The sequence below is a fragment of the Hippopotamus amphibius genome, chromosome 3, assembly GCF_030028045.1.
Source record: "Hippopotamus amphibius kiboko isolate mHipAmp2 chromosome 3, mHipAmp2.hap2, whole genome shotgun sequence".
Lineage (NCBI taxonomy): Eukaryota > Metazoa > Chordata > Mammalia > Artiodactyla > Hippopotamidae > Hippopotamus > Hippopotamus amphibius.
In genome coordinates this window covers 155,077,450-155,093,726 of record NC_080188.1, presented here as the reverse complement: position 1 = coordinate 155,093,726, position 16,277 = coordinate 155,077,450, and the positions used below count along the sequence as shown (strand labels likewise).

At 43.9% G+C, this 16,277-nt stretch overlaps 1 protein-coding gene across 8 annotated transcripts in view; it reads right to left on the bottom strand.

Annotated features, from left to right (window-relative positions):
- SRGAP2 (SLIT-ROBO Rho GTPase activating protein 2) overlaps positions 1-16,277 on the bottom strand; it is a 233,688-nt gene that overhangs the window by 202,700 nt on the left and 14,711 nt on the right. Inside the window, exon 3 of one of the 8 annotated variants that reach the window (XM_057727352.1) lies at positions 8,993-9,194. The exons of 6 other annotated variants lie outside the window; for them this stretch is intronic. Coding sequence is in view for 1 of the 2 variants with exons in the window: in XM_057727351.1 (XP_057583334.1) it covers positions 9,848-9,851 (4 nt within the window). In the remaining variant the exon portion in view is untranslated. Of the gene's footprint in view, positions 1-8,992; positions 9,195-9,847; positions 9,929-16,277 lie in introns of those variants that run through there. One more of the 8 variants, XM_057727351.1, reaches the window with a different exon arrangement.

Here is a 16,277-nt window from a genome sequence, read left to right as displayed (position 1 = left end):
TTGCGTCATCTTCTTCCCTGGAGACAGATAAAAATAGGCTAGGCCACCATCTGTCTTGGTAGGGTGCAGCCCTTCCAAGAGGCGGGTGAACAAAACCCTTCTTTCCTCCAAGGGAGTCTATGAAGAAGTGATTAGGCTGATGAGGGGAGAAGGACAGAGGCAGCAGTCCATCTGGGCCAGGGTAAAGCTGGGGGTTAGGCAGCGGAGACTTCCTGTGGAAAGGGAAGATTCAAATTGCAAAGAGGAAAATACGAGGGGAAAAAGGCAGGAAATAACCACACAGCTCTGAGCTCTTCGTGGAGAGCTGAGCCAATCTGCTTCCCAGCTGTGGCAGCTCTGTTTAGTCCTGGGGACGGTGAGTTCAGTCACAGATCCTTGGGGAGGGTATTATTCCCCTCCCTAGTTCCCAAACGAGTGTATACATGAGGCCTAAGTGGAAGATGGGAATTGTCAAATAAATCCAACATCTCCCCAGGTGACCAGCAGCACCCACAGAGCATCTCCAAAAAATTTTTCCTTTAAAAGACACTCTTCTTTCCTTGGCCACCCTCTTTGGCCATCTGAAATCCTACCCATTTCCTGCATTTCTTTCATTGCTATGGAAAGCTCTCTTGGGGCATGAAAAGGAATGAAACCTTCATGGACCTTTAGAAACCTAACTCCAATGGGAAACGCAAGAAACAGCATTACTACGGCCTGTAACCTCTGCAAAATTGGAGTTGTCCCTCTCTCTGCAGACGTGAGCTGAGCTTTGACCCCATCTCTGTGCAACCACATCAAATGTACACACTTGGGGCTCTCAACTAAGTCTTTGTTCTAACACTGTCTTCTCACAGCACACTGGAGTCAGCCACATGGAGTCGTCACAGGGGCCTTTGGGTACCCAGATTTGCTGGTAGACAAAACACAGGAAGCCCACTGTTTTCTAAGCCCATATAGCACAAGAGGCCCCTGCAGGAGGGCAGCGAGGTCAAGGAGTCAACACCAGGGACTCACCGAGCTGAGGTTGGCAGCAAACTAAAGATGGAGGCCAGGGATGGCCACCAGCTGTTGAGAGCTAGACATTTAAGGGCATATGAGGCAAAACCAGTGCCTGAGGCTCCATTCTTTAAAAAAGAATTTTTTTCCTGGCGGGGGTTGCCAGCTAAGGAGAAACCTGAAGCTCAAGCATGCAGCCTGGTGACTTTTTCCCCCTTCAGCAAAGCCAGAGAAATTTGCAAAGATAACTAGAAGAAAATCAATACCGCGGGGCCCCAGATTTTAAGATGAGTCTTTGCAGAGGAGAAATCTGAGTCTGTTCTGTCCTTGCAGCTGTCCTAGTCAGATGAGATGGGGCTTCTACCCTCACAGAAGGTACTAGACTTGTTGAGAACAAGGAGATAATGGATAGAAAAGGGCCCTATAAACCCACACAGCCCAAAACAAATGAAAGGAAGGGATTATCATCATTGCTAATAGCACATGGGCTGTCCCCCAGCTGGGTGGCAAAATTGGAGCAATGTCACCTAAGAAAAGCAGAAACCCCATTCTGAGTCACCCCCTGTGGCCACTCTAGGGGTTCAGATAAGTAGGATACCATCTTCTATCTTGCTGGTCTGGGGGCAACGCCGGCTATGAAAAGGGGCAGGCCCTTTCCTTTCCTTTGCTGGATGCCACATAGCAACCTGACCAGACAGCCGAACCCTCTGGAAGGTGCCAGACACTCTGGTCAAAATCTGGGACTTGGGAACAGTGTATCAGGAAGTGTCTGCTCAGAACCTAGCTCAGGTGCAAAGGGAGAGTTCTCTCCCAGACCCGCCCTACATAACTATGAAATTCAGGGTTTGCTCATTTTTCAGAGCTGGGATCTTCACACCTCTGGGGATTCGTTCATCAGATATGGGATTCGGATTGCTTAAGGCCTTAGGGAACTGCAACTAAGCAGCAGAGGGCTGGTTTCCATGGAGGAGACTGAGCAGACGATCCGGGAGTCAGGCATCCCCTAGAGGTCATCTCCTCCACCACCCCATCACCTCCAGCTCCCCCCTGCAGACTATAGGGAAGCCAGTACCGAAAGGTGAGTGGGTGTCCTGTTCTTCAAGCTCTCCCAAGAAGGGGAACCCGCACGAACTTTCTGTAGCCTGGGAAGGAGGAACCAATAATGGAGTAAAAACCAACCCACTGGCTTCCCATTCACTCTCATAATGTAACGTGATAAGGCTGGCCGATTGCCAGCCTGTATTCTCTGCAGCAGCATAGAACTGAAAACACTGTCAAATCGGAGTGTGGGGCAATGAAGAGAGCACTGGATTAGACATCAAAAGACCTTGGAAGGGGGATTAATTAATGCAAAGGAGCAGGAGGGAATTTGCGGGGATATGGAAATGCTCGGTATGTTATGATTGTGGTTACACAAGTATGTACACTTGTCAAAACTCACCGAACTCTAGGTTTTAAGTGGGTGCATTTTCTAGTATGTAAAATCACACCTCAATAAAGTTGTTTTAAAGAGAAAAATCTGCATTCTAAATTCTAATTCACCCTTATTAAATGTGGGACCTTGGACAAGTCACTTACTACCTAATGCTTCACTTTCCCCATCTGTTAAATGGGGTTAATAATTTCTGCCCTGCTTATTACCTCACAGGATTTTAAGGTCACATGACATCATACATGTGAACCAATTTCAAAAACCACAAAATGCTAAGATTATGAGGTAATTGTAATTATGTTTGCTCCCCAGCACTTGGGACCTCCTTGCTATGTATTTCCTGATGATCTTCAGGTGTGGAGGGAAATTCTGTTCTAATTAATAGCTGATGGTTCAAAAATCTTCCCTCTGGAAAACCCTGACCTGAGGATTCTTTCCACTCACCCACCTCTTCACTATGTAAAGGTCACTTACTATGGGCGCATGGGCCCTTCTGGTTCCCACAGACAAGCCCCCAACGTGGAGCACAACCACTGATCATGGCCATCTGACTAGAATGCAGACACCACGGCAGATACTGTTCTGGAGGCGTGAACCCTCCCCTTCTTGGGGAAACTAGAATTGGCATTTTATACGTGGCCCCAGAGCACTCTTTCAGGCAGAGGAAAAGGAAAGAAAATGCAGGATCTTCTCACAGAAGGACAAAAGGGGAAAAACTCGGAAGCCTGGGAGGTTAGGTACAAACCCACCCTGCTAAAACCAGCTAAAAGGGACTGAGACCATCGAATCCAACTCCTTCATTATCAAAATTAGAAAACTAATTCTCTGAAAGGGCAGGAGTTCAAGGTTAAACAAAATTGGTTTCTTGTTTTGTTTTGGTTTTGGCCACACCATGAGGCTTGCGGGATCTTAGCTCCCCAACCAGGGATTGAACCCGCTCCCTGAGGCAGTGAGAGCTCCGAGGCCTAACCACTGGACCACCAGAGAATTCCCTAAGCAAAACTGTTAAGTAGGTTCAAATGCAGGTGCCTCAACCTTCTAGTTCTGGCCAAGTGTACACAGTCGCTTTCCTCTGAGATGCTCTGCTTCCCTAATTTGGCATCTAGTAGGCTTAGACCCTTATCAAAACCTCTTATAGGAAACAAACGCAATCTCACACTCAAGTATAAATAAACAAATAGCACTTTTGAGTAATGTGAGGGAAGAGACCATTGTAAACAGGTAAAGCTAATAGTGGAAGAGATATCTTCAGCCCATCCCCCCACAGGGGACCTTGACAACAGCCCCCAAATCACACCCATTAGCCCAGTTTTCTGTCCAACCTCAGGCAAATAGAGAACTTGAAACTGTTCTAGATAAGTTCAAGCGGGTTTACAAAGAAGTTCAAGTGGGCCTGCAGAGCTGTGGGTCTTATCTGCAAGCCTGCCATATCATCCTACAGAGCCTGGGCTGTAAGTGGCAACGCTGCCCTTCAGAAAGGTGCGTTATCCATCCTGCATTAATGGGAATCAGAGCTCCACATAACTCCTGCCACTCGTCCTTGCAAATGCTCCTTTTAAATCCATCTTGAGAATACCATTCATTCTGGGATGAAGAAGATGTGGTATACATACACAATGGAATATTACTCAGCCATAAAAAAAGAATGAAATAATGCCATTTGCAGCAACATGGATGGACCTAGAGATTATCATACTAAATAAAGTCAGAAAGAGAAAGACAACTACCATATGATATCACTTATATATGGAATCTAAAACACAGTACAAATGAACTTATTTATAAAACAGAAACAGACTCACAGACATCGAAAACAAACTTATGGCTACCAAAGCAGAAGGGGGAGGAGGAGCAATAAATTGGGAATATGGGATTAACATATACACACTACCATATACAAAATAGATATACAACAAGCATTTACTGTATAGCACAGGGAACTATATTCAATATCTTATAATAAACTATAACGGAAAACATTTTTAAAAAGAATATATATATATACATTAAAAAAAAATTCCATTCATTCTAGTTTCACCTGGTGAAGAGAGAAAACAAGTCTCACAGTTGTCTAGTGTTCACCTAGTCAAAGCCACCATCATCTCTCACTTGATTACTGCCAAGAGTCCAACTATTATAACGCCCTTCCTTCCACTTTTTACCTACTAACATCTATTTTCCACCCAGCAAGCAGCATGATCTTAAAAATAAATAAGACATGCCACTCCCCTGAGGATGCCCTCTGGGGGCCTCCCACTGCACCTATCGGAATCAATGCAGAGTCGTGACGGTGCTCTCCAGGACAGCCATGTGGTCTGACCCTGTCTGCCTAGTCCACCTCACTCCATATCCCTCTCCCATCTGCTCTCTACCTCTGGCTGAACAGAATTTCTTTTTATTCCTCAAACATACACAGCTCTGTGCACCTTCAGACCTCAGCACCTGCTACTCCCTCACCCCCAGATCTTCCCTTACAGGGTCAGCTTCGCAGTCACTTCCGAGAGGCCTTCCCTGTCCACGTACGGGTTAAGTAAGCTCCCCCCACATCAGTCCCTGCCACCACTCTTGAACTCACCACCTGATTTCTTTTCTTTCCTTCTCTTTTATTTTTATTTCTTTTTTTTTTTTTTAGGGGGGGTGGTGGGGTTGTACGCCACACAGTTTGCAGGATCTCAGTTCCCCAACCAGGGATTGAACCCAGGCCAGAGCAGTGAAAGCCTGGAATCCTAACCACTAGGCCACCAGGGAACTCCTGAACCACCTGATTTCTATTTCCTTCAGGACACTCAACTACCTTTCATTACCCTACTAATTGATCTATTTATCTGTTTATTATATATTTCTCCTACTAAGATTACAGCTCCACAAAAGCAGAGAGTTGCCCTGTCTTGTCAATAACTCTATCTCTAGCATCAGACCAGAGCCTGGTATATAGTGGACAATGCACACCACATGTTGAGTGCATGAATGAAAGAATTAAGTAATTAATTAATATCACCACTCGAGGGGGTGGTGTTGGGATGAATTGGGAGATTGGGGTTGACATATATATACTAGTATATATAAAATAGATAACTAATAAAAAATTAATTTTAAAAAATTAAATAAATGAAATAGAAACAGGGTACGGGGACTTCCCTGGTGGTGCAGTGGTTAAGAATCCACCTGCCAATGCAGGGACACTGTTCGATCCCTGGTCCGGGAAGATCCCACATGCCACAGAGCAACTAAGCCCATGCACCACAACTACTGAGCCTGCGCTCTAGAGCCCGCAAGTCACAACTACTGAAGCCCACGAGCCTAGAGATCATGCTCCACAACAAGAGAAGCCACCGCAATGACACCCGCACACCGCAGCAAAGAGTAGCCCCCCTCGTTGCAACTAAAGAAAGCCCAAGCATAGCAACAAAGACCTAACACAACCAAAAATAAATAAAATTAAAACAACAACAACAACAACAACAACAGGGTAAGGCCAGGACTTCCCTGGTGGCACAGTGGTTAAGACTCCATGCTCCCAATGTAGGGTACTTGGGTTCAATCCCTGGTCAGGGAACTAGATTCCACGTGTGCAAGCAACTAAGAGTTCGCAGGCCACAACTAAGGAGCTCATCTACCACAACTAAGGAGCCCATGAGCTGCAACTATGGAGCCCGCCTGGCACAACCAAATAAACAAATAAATATTAAGAAAAAAAATAAAACAGGGTAAGGCCCTCAGGTAGGCCCCACAGAGACGTGTCCTGGTTCACTCCTGTACTCACAAGAAATGCCAACACTGGCACACACTTCACCAACAGGGAAATACATCTACAAGATGCCAAGGTAAAATCAAGTGCCTCCATCAGGTATTTCCATAATTAATCATCAGTGTTCGTAGGCTGAGTTGCCTCTAATACCAACTCCAGCATCGATCTGAAGGAAACCTATTCATTTAAACTGACAAAAACATGCTGTCGTTTTCATTTCCATTACAAAGCATGCCAATGTAGCAGAAACACTTTGATTGACGGAAAATCTTTCTCTCAACGCAAGTGGCAACTGATCAGCTTACCAAGGGACAAATAAGTTCAACGCAAATAAGTTCAACTCAAGTCAAAATCAGAAAAGTCTTTCCTCCCTTCTTTTCTTTTTCTTCCTTTTTCTTTCTTTCTTTCTTTCTTTTCTTTCTTTCTTTCTTTCTTTCTTTCTTTCTTTCTTTCTTTCTTTCCTTACAAGGCATAAGTAAGACATTTAAAAACACAGAAAATTACTAATATGTAAAATTCTCTTTTAGGAGACACTAAACTGTGATAATGTCACCCATTTTGTTTGAAACAAGGTAAGATGTATATACATGTGTATATATGCGTGTATATATACGTGCATATATACGTGCGTGTGTGTGTGTATATATATATGTGCATATATACGTGCATATACATATACACACACACACATAAAAATTGGGCAACAAGTAACTAGAAGAACTCCTATTGTAACTGCCTGTGGAACACAGACTCCACAGCCAAGTAAGTGATGCACTTCATCTCCATCAACACCTAATTCCTGCTCCTACAGAGAATAAATGGGATGACAGAACTAAAAGCACTTTGAGTCTCTGAAAGAAAGAAGCTATAGAAATCCTGAAAGAAAGAAAAAACAAACAAACCCAAATATGGTCTCTGAGGGGAAAAAATAAATAAAAATAAATAAAAGACACTGCATAAAGAGAGAGGCAAGCTGTTTATTGCTGAAGAGTCCTTCAGGTTGAAAAGAGCCATCCTTGACTAGCCTTTTGTCTCCTTTTCAAGGATCCACAGTGATCAGGGTCTCCCATCCCAACCATGCTGTTTATTCAGTGGCTTTTTAACAGCCAAGATGCTAGGAGCCGCTCAGGTGCTCAGGTGCTCAGGTGCAGCCCAGCCAAGCAGGCCTGCACAGGTTTCCACCACACCCAGGTTTCAGCTTAGTAGAAAATGAAAATGGCCAAAAGAGTTTTCATGAGTTGTTAATTATCTAAGTATTCACCAAGATATTCTCGCAAGATAAGACAAAGGAAACCTCAGCGCAGTGAAACCAAATCAAACCAAGAAGACCTTCAACAGTAGTGAACATCAGTGCAGAACTTTGGCACAAATTGAGGAAGCTTCCGAAATAGAACTGACTGCAAGATCCTATGCTCCAGCCTCCTGCCCCCACTCAGAAGCAGCCCCACAGCCACCCCCACCCCACACCCGTCCTTAAAAACGTATTCTTGTCTTTTCTTTAAACCCTCCTGAGCAGATTATTGCTCCACAAATATCTGGCTCTGCCTAAGGTCAACCCGACCTCTCAGCTGCTTACAGCTGGACTTAAACAACTGCTTGAGTTGCAGCCCTGTCCAACTGTACTGTAAACTAAACTTGAGTCGGACAGGACTAAACTTGAGTTGTTTCTAATAGACAAAAGTACAATGGTTGACATTAAAGATCACCTAATTGAAGGAAAACTGGTTTTAAGCAGATTAATAAACTCCATGCTTACAGGTTCTCGCACTTGGTATATTTTTCTGAAACAACCCCCCCAGAAATAAGAAGTTGGGAAATGGTTCCCTTGGCTAGTTAAAAAAAAAAAAAGTCATCTTAAAAAAAGAAAAAGAAACCATCCTAAGGAAGTGGCAGATATACGTCATTCTTTTGGACAACATTTTTGCAAGCAGATTTGATTTCCTTTACCCAAATGCATCCAACTTTAGAGTTTGCAAAACCAAAATTGATATAGAAGAAGGTCCTCCAATTTCCCATTCTTGGCTCCAAAATAAATTAGTCAGTTTTATATTAAGTCAAGACACTGAGATTGCTGCTAAATAAGAATGATTCTAGGTCATGATTAAGGTTGCTTTTCAAACTATCAACCATAGTAGGTCTTAAATGCCCAGCACTATGTAAAACATCAGGGGCAGGTACAAAAGAGGTATAAAATAGAATTCCTGTCATCCACACCTAACAATGTGGAGACAGCCTTCAATTAATTTATCAATAGTGTATATTGCATAATAAGATTATTTGTAAATTTGTATTTAAAGTGCAAATACATTTCCCCATAAAAGGCATGCTATAGAGTTTCAGTTCTCAGACCAGTAGCCCGCAATGTAATTGAAATATCCAGGATGTGCAAATGAAACATAATATAGAAAGCCCAGTGTAACAACAGAAATACCTGACATGTATATGGTGCTTGGTTAGCTACAAAGAGTTTTTCACATACCTAAACTTCACCATGGCTCTGTGGATAGGCAATATTTGGTAGAACATGGTGATATTGTCAATGGTTGAGGAAATGGAGGCACAGAAAGCCTAGAAACTTCTTCAAAGACACAGAGCTACTAAGTGGCAACAGGACTCCAACACTGGCCTTCCAACTCCAAATCCCATTCTCTTTCCACTGGTGCAAAACTGAGTAAGAAATAGGTTGTGGAGGGTTTTGTTTGCTTTGTTGTTTAAGACTGATGCCTGAGAAAGAAGAAATTTCATTTGAGAAAAATGAGGAGGTAAATGGAAACTTTTAGGGATTCCAAAGGAGGCTCAGGGGCACTTCTGGGAGCGTTCAACATTGACAGCACCTGTGCTTTATCGCTTTCATTTCACTGAGAGCCTTGTGGAGGGGCTTTTCTCCTTCCAGGTGTGTCACTAGCGCTTTTCCAATTCATCTGCCATGAGTAAGGTATGTTGGAGGAGGGTGTCCAGTCTGGGCTCTAACTCATGAAGAGGAATATGCCATCAGCAAGAAGGGTTTAGAAAGCTTTCCTGGATAACGCATAAGCACTGGAAAAGAGAAGGGAAGGAAGACATGTGACGAAAACAACATGTGTATGAGAAGGACGGTCCGAGGCAGAAGGAAGGCAATGGCAATGGGGGCTGCGGGAGGCCATTATTCTACTAAGAGACCACGGGCCAGTGTAGAGTCCGTGCTCACCATTGCACCAGCGGGCCAGGGCAGCTTGGTTGGAGGCAGAGGAAGGAGGTGGCAAGCAGCTGCCACAACCCAGCTTTGCATAAATACGGGTCCCTCCTCCACAGTGAGGGTCTCCAGTTGAGACCTCTATAAAATTAGCAGATGACAACATAAATATCATACATCTACACCTTCCACAAAAATCCCTTTAACTGAATAAAAGTGCCAAGAGTTTAGTTCATTCATTCATCCAATAAACCAACAAACATTTACTACGCGCCAAAGCACCACACTAGACGCCAGAAAAACAAACATAAACAGGGACCATCCCTGCCTTCAAAGAGCTCACAGTTTAGTAGACAAGAAAGATGTACAAATAAATAAGTGCAAAAGAAGGCAACTGGTATGAATGTGTTTAGTTAAATACCAAGTACAGCATCAGCATAGTATACTTCAAGCATAGACAGAGGCCAGTAGGTTCCCCACCGTGCTCTACTTGGCAGACTTGCTATTTATCACTTACCCATCCGTGTACAGAGGCCCACACTAATATTTAGGCCAAATCTACATTATCAGTCACATATTTGCCTGCTAAGTCACTTTCCTGATGTCTACCCTGCCCAAGTCGCTGTTTTGTTCTGTTGGGGGAAGAATGGGTGTGCACATAAATCTTGCCCAAATTGTGTAAGAGCAAACCTAAACTTGGGGCGGTGCAAAAGAGGTTCACCATAACATGGCATGTCACTTCAAGTATGGCTCAGAAGGCAACAGGTGATTCACTTTAACAAACATCCTGAGTCAGTGTTATATAGGTCAAGTCCCATTAAAACAAACTCCAGGAGACTGTCCACCATTTTCTGTCACAGCAAATAAAATCTTAATGTATACTTGTTTGGGTTGTGTAATTTACAAAGCAGATGCACAAGCATTATATTAATCAACACAGCAACCCCTAGGTAAGCTTATCACACTGTCATCTTATATCATAAGAAGCTGAGGCCAGGAGAGGTTAGGGAATTACTCAGGGCCATGTAGTTAATGCACGGGTCAAAGCTGGGACTGGTGTGCAAGTCTTCTAACCTCCATTTGGGTATTTTTTTTCCTACCAAATTGCTTAATCTGGTTGCTTAAAATTCCCAAGCTAACTGTGGGTAATCTTTGTTACTCAGAGAAAAAAAAAAGGAGAGAAACAAAAAGGAGAATAATAATTCCTACAGTCTCCCTGGATCCAGCATATTGGATGACAAGCAATCACAGGCCATTCTGCTCAAAATAGAAATAATGCTAAAAATTCAAAGCCTTTGGAGGTGATGATGGAATCCATTTGGTCCAACTGCCAATATCGAAAATATATTTTCCCATAAATAGCTTTAGCCTGATATGCTCTCTCAACAAATTCCACATCACAATCTCCAATCAAGCCCTCTATCTCACCATCTAAAAGTTATTCAAATTAAGATGATTAGCCACTTCTGCTTCCACACCTTGAAACAGCGCAGCACCACCCAGTCATGTAGTGCTGAACGCAGCTTCTCCCACACTCCCTGGGATGCTTTTAAAATAACTTGTTCCTTTGCCAGGTCTTTGTCAACCGTGGGAGCTCTGGTGGTGGAGGGTGGTGGGGTGGTTTGACTTGACTTTTTTTTAATTCACAGGCCGACCCTCAGAAGGGGGCCTCTAACCGCATCTCAGGGCCGGAGAGAGGCTTATCAAAGGAGAACAGAGCAGCTTGGAACTCAGGTTTCTCCTTTCCTTGTTAAGCCATGCTCATCCCTTAAAGGGACTGGGGAACAAAAATGCTATTAATTCCTGAACACAAAAGTAAGTCCCCTTCAAGGGAGAACATTTCTCAAACTGAAATGTAAAGAAGCTGCAAATGAGGTCAGGTATTTGGCATGTGCGCAAGGTGTCATCTACTTCACGGTTCCTCTGCAACCTTCCCAATTTAGAAGAAAGGAAAATGACAGATTTAATGAAAGTGGAGTGGGGGGAGTGGGGAAGGGATGGCACTGTCACTTGCCTGATGCAATTCCTGCTTGAATGGAACTGTCACCTCAAACTCAGGATGTCTGGAACGGCACTCCCTCTCTCGGCAAGTGCAGCGACCCTGACTTCCCCGTGTCTATTTCTGCCATGGCCACCATCGTCCTCTCTGTCTCCCAAGCTAGAAACCTCAGGCATTCCTGACTCTTACCTCGGCCCTGACTCCTATCTCTGCAGCCCATTTTCCCACCTTAGCAGTGTCTATGACTATAATGTGGACAAACATGGTACTAAGGGTAAAAGAACAAGCAGGCTTTGTAACCTAACAGATCTGAGCCTCAGTCACCACCCCACCCCAGGTCACCTGCCCCCTTGGATCATCTGTCTGAGCACAAGTTCCTAGTTCAGTAAATGGAGAATCACACTCCCCTCATCAGTGGCACTAAGAATTGGTCCCATTGCCAGAAAAAACCCAGCCTCTGTTCACCAATGCTGAATAGAAATACGGAGACAGCTTTGGAGTAGAAAGGAATAGTTTTATTACTTTGCCAGGCAAAGGGGGAAGACAGTAGGCTAGCGCCTCAAGAACGGTGCCCCCCTCCCTGGGGAATAGGAAGAGGTCTTATAGTCGGAGCTGGTGGTCAGGGGTAGGCAATAAGGATCAGGGCAGTCACAGTCTTGCATTCTTCTGATGGGTCGGTGGTGAGGTAAGTAGGAGTCAGCATCATCCACCTTCAAGTCCGACTGGTCTGGGGTCTACATGCTTGTGGGCAGCATACCACCATTAATCATTAACTTCTCCCACCTGGAGAGGGTTTCAACATCTGCAAAATAGCTCAAAGATATTGTTGATGGGGAAATAGGACCTTGCCCTAAGGTTGCCCTTGACTGTCTCTCCCTGGTCTCGTGCATCCCCTCCCTGCACTAATTAACAACTGCTTGAATCTGCCCACTGGAACTCAGGGAAGGTCATGCAGGCTGAATGAAGGCTGTTTCCTATAATCAAAGACATAGGGGACACAGAAAGGCTTTACGCACAGGAGCCCGACAGGGACCTGCACGGTATCAGTCACCTTTAACAACATATTCACAGCACCCACTTCCGGGCCAGGCAGAGACTAGTGTACACTGTGTGGGCAGGAGCAAGCCTCCCTTCCCAGCCCAGATCAAACAGAGTCACTCTGAAACAGGACTGCATGGCCCCACTCTTCAACCCACATGGGCTCTATTGTTCTGACCACGTCAGCACAGAGTCAGACTCTAGCTGATCTTCAAGATCATTAAATCTGTCCATTCCACTCCCCTGTCTCTAACTCCTCTGCTCCAGCCAGAGTCTACTCACTCACTCACTTAGCAAACATTTTTTGGGTTCCCACCACATGCCAACATGCTGCTGGATGCTGAGAACCTGAAGATGAAAGCTGCCCACCCTCAAAGTGCTCACAAGTGCCTTTCTGGTAGGGAGTGTGTATCTACAGGAAGGGGCACGGGGCGGGGTGAGGATGGATAGAACCATCATTGTATCACGGTGTAGGAAGTGATGCAGGAGGGGTGAGCATGGTGGGAGCTGTGGGAACACCACCAGGGGAAGTGCACACACGGCCTCTGTTCTTTCCTCCTACTCTCCCGTTAGCCAAATCCTACTCCATAAGTCAAGGTCTTATTCACTCTGGCCCACACCTCTCCCATCTCTGAATTCCTCAAGTTCTTATCAACACTACTCATTTTCAGTCATCCACTGGCTGATGTCATTTCTTGTATTGCTGTGGGCTAAATTATTTTTTTATTACTTTTTGTATACGTTGGCTGTTTTACTCCACTGGTTTATGTGATCGTAGAGGATACCCACTAGATTCTAGACAGCTCTAAATCTCTCGTGGAACCTACATACTCATTATTGGTGGCAGAGGTGATATATTCAGGGTTACTGACAATCACAAAATCATGTCTTTTTTTGGCACATTCTCCCCTCACTGCTAGGTCCTGACTTCTGCATGGCTTACCCATGAAATCCAACCCAAAGCAAGAGAGAAGATCCCTGGTTATCACTGAAACACTTTCCAACACATAATTTGCTACAACTATAGTTTTAAACCCTTCAAAAAAAGATTTTAAGTGTAAGAAGCTCGTCAAATAAAATCTGAGGTGGAAAAACATAAAAGCAGAGCTGTTCTGGTTGCAGCCATGGTGACAGCCTACTGCTGCCTACCTCAGGAGGGAGACAGGCAACTCTTCATCATCAACAGCCCCTGTCGCACATTCCAGGTGACAACAGTGTTAACACCACTACAGCATGATGGCGAGCTCATCTTGCCCACGAATATGTGGAAATTCAGTATATGTCCAAACATAACATTACAAATCAATGGCGGAAAAGATGGCCCCTTTCAACAAATGGAACCAGAACAAATGGTTAGCCATACGGAATATAAAATAAAGTTACAACCCTACCTCAGACCATTCACGAAAATAAACTGCGCATTTATTCAAGTCAGTTTTGTGAGAAGTGAAACTTAAAGACATTTAAAAGAACACACAGGAGAATATCCTTATGATTTCAGGATAGGACAGGCTGTGTGTGTGTGCATTCTAAAATGAGCCCAAACAATAAAGGAACAGCTAGACAGATTTGAGTATACTAAAATTTAAAATTTCTCATACATCAAAGAATCCAGTAAAGAGTGAAAAGAGAAGCCAACTCTGGGAGAAGATATTTGCAACCCATATCACCAACAAAAGATAAGCAACCAGAATATATAAGAAATACACACACATCAATAATAAGAAAGAGAAAGGCCACCTAAAAGAGCTGTCTCTAGGCTGCAATTCAAGAACTACTCTGGGTACGTTTCCAGCTCACTTCTCCTAGAGAACACAGTGAGGCAGTATCTTGTCCCATTCAGAAATGTCTGTATTTTATTAGAGTTTATAATGGCTGTTACCATATATTATTTCAGTTTATCTATACAACAACTCTAGGATGTAGGCAGAACATATATTATGCCATTTTATTGATGAGGGAATTGAGGCTCAAGAAGTTAAACCATCAGTTTTAGGAACATATATATGTCACTTCCTAGTGAATAGCAAAACCTAGATTTTCCACCTTCTAATCTACAATCCTTCCATTAAAAAAAAAATTACCTCCACTTCACCAATTCACACAAAAATCTGTACGTGAATGTTCACAGCAGCTTTATTCATAACCACCAAAAACTGGAAACAACCCAGCTGTCCTTCCATGGGTAAATGGCTAACAAACTGTGGTACATCCATATGATGGAATGCTACTCAGCAGTAAAAAGGAATCAACTAGTAATACACAACAACCTGGATGGCTCACCAGAGAATTATGCTGAGTGAAAAAAAACCAATCCTAAAAGGCTGTATACTATACGATTCCATTTATATAATAGTCTTGAAATGACAAGATGATAGCCATGGGGAACAGACTAGTGTTTCCAGGAGTTAAGGAATAAGGACTAAGGGAGATGGGATGAGGTGAAGGGGGAGACAGGACTGTAACAGGTCAATATGAGGGACCCCTTTAGCGACGGAACTGTTCAGCAGTTTGACTGTGTCAGTGTCAGTGTCCTGGTTGTGACGCTATACTATAGTTTTGCATGATGTTAACCATTGGGGGAAATTAAGTAAAGGGTATGTGCAACCTCTCTGTATTATTTCTAATAATTACATGTATAATTATCTCAAATAAAATATTTCCAAAAAGCGCAAAAAACAAAAACCAAAAAGGCCTGAAATCACACTGCCCTGTTATAGTACCAGTCACAGGTTAAATGAGATGAAGTATGGAAAGGCACTTCCCAGACTGTCAAGTGCTCTATTAATACCAGGAGGCAATCACTATCCTTCTCCTCCACCAGCCTTCTCATTGTTACTCACTGTCAGACTATTCTCTCCCTTCTGGGCCTTCTATATCCCTCCACTGTGGTCCTGTCACTGTATCTGTGTAAGCTGTCCATTCCTCTCAATAGGCTGAAGCTCCTTGAAAACCAAAACCCTGTTATGTACCTTTAGATGCCCACAACCTAACACACACCAAGCACATAGTAGGTGCTCAATAAATGGGTGTCAGATTGAAATTAGTTCATGATTTCCCTGTTTGATACAAGGTGAACCAAAACTGGTGGCAGTGAAGAGGGGAGGGGGCTGGGAAGAAGAACACCCCGGCAAGCCATGAGCCAACGCCTTGAAAGTTTCATCAATTGCCTCCTCCTTCTCTGAGCCACTAAGAACCCAGATGAAGCAAAGGTCTGTACAGAGGGTGTGGCAGCAGTAGAAAAAATATGAGTTCAGTTCATCAGACCTCCTTTTTTATCCTGTTTCAAGCTCTGCAAATGAAGGAATTGACCATTTATAGTTTGGGTCACTGGAACAAGATGGAAAGGTAGACTATGGTGTATTCTTCTGGAAAAGATTTTAAAGGTTAGCTGACATCCCTTCTCCTGACATGATTAGACTGAAGAATTGCCTGGGGGCAGAAGAATGTATTAAATGACCTGTCAGGATCTCTCAGAGAACTCACACTCTCTGCCTGAGCAAACAGATTTGGCTCATGGGGTGGGGAGGCAGCTACCACACCCTAAAAACAATGCTAGCTCCTTACTCCTCCTCCAAATAGTTTTCGAGCACTAAAAAAAAAAAAAAAAGCACAAGGGAGTGCTTTGCTGCTCCTAATGTTATCGGATAATTTTTCAAATTCTTACTCAATTACATATCACGGTCTTATCTGCAATCTCCACAGACCAAAAAGCCCTGCTTTCACATCATGCCCACTGAGCCTGCAGAACACAAGTAATTCCAGCTCTCATAAACATGAGATCGTTTTACATTAAGTTTTGTAGGAGAGAGCGAGAGAGTGTGTGTGTGTGTGCGCGCGCGCGCGCGCGCAAGCACGCATGTGCACAGACACACATGCATGCCCTGGGTGCCTCGTCTTGTGAGGAACA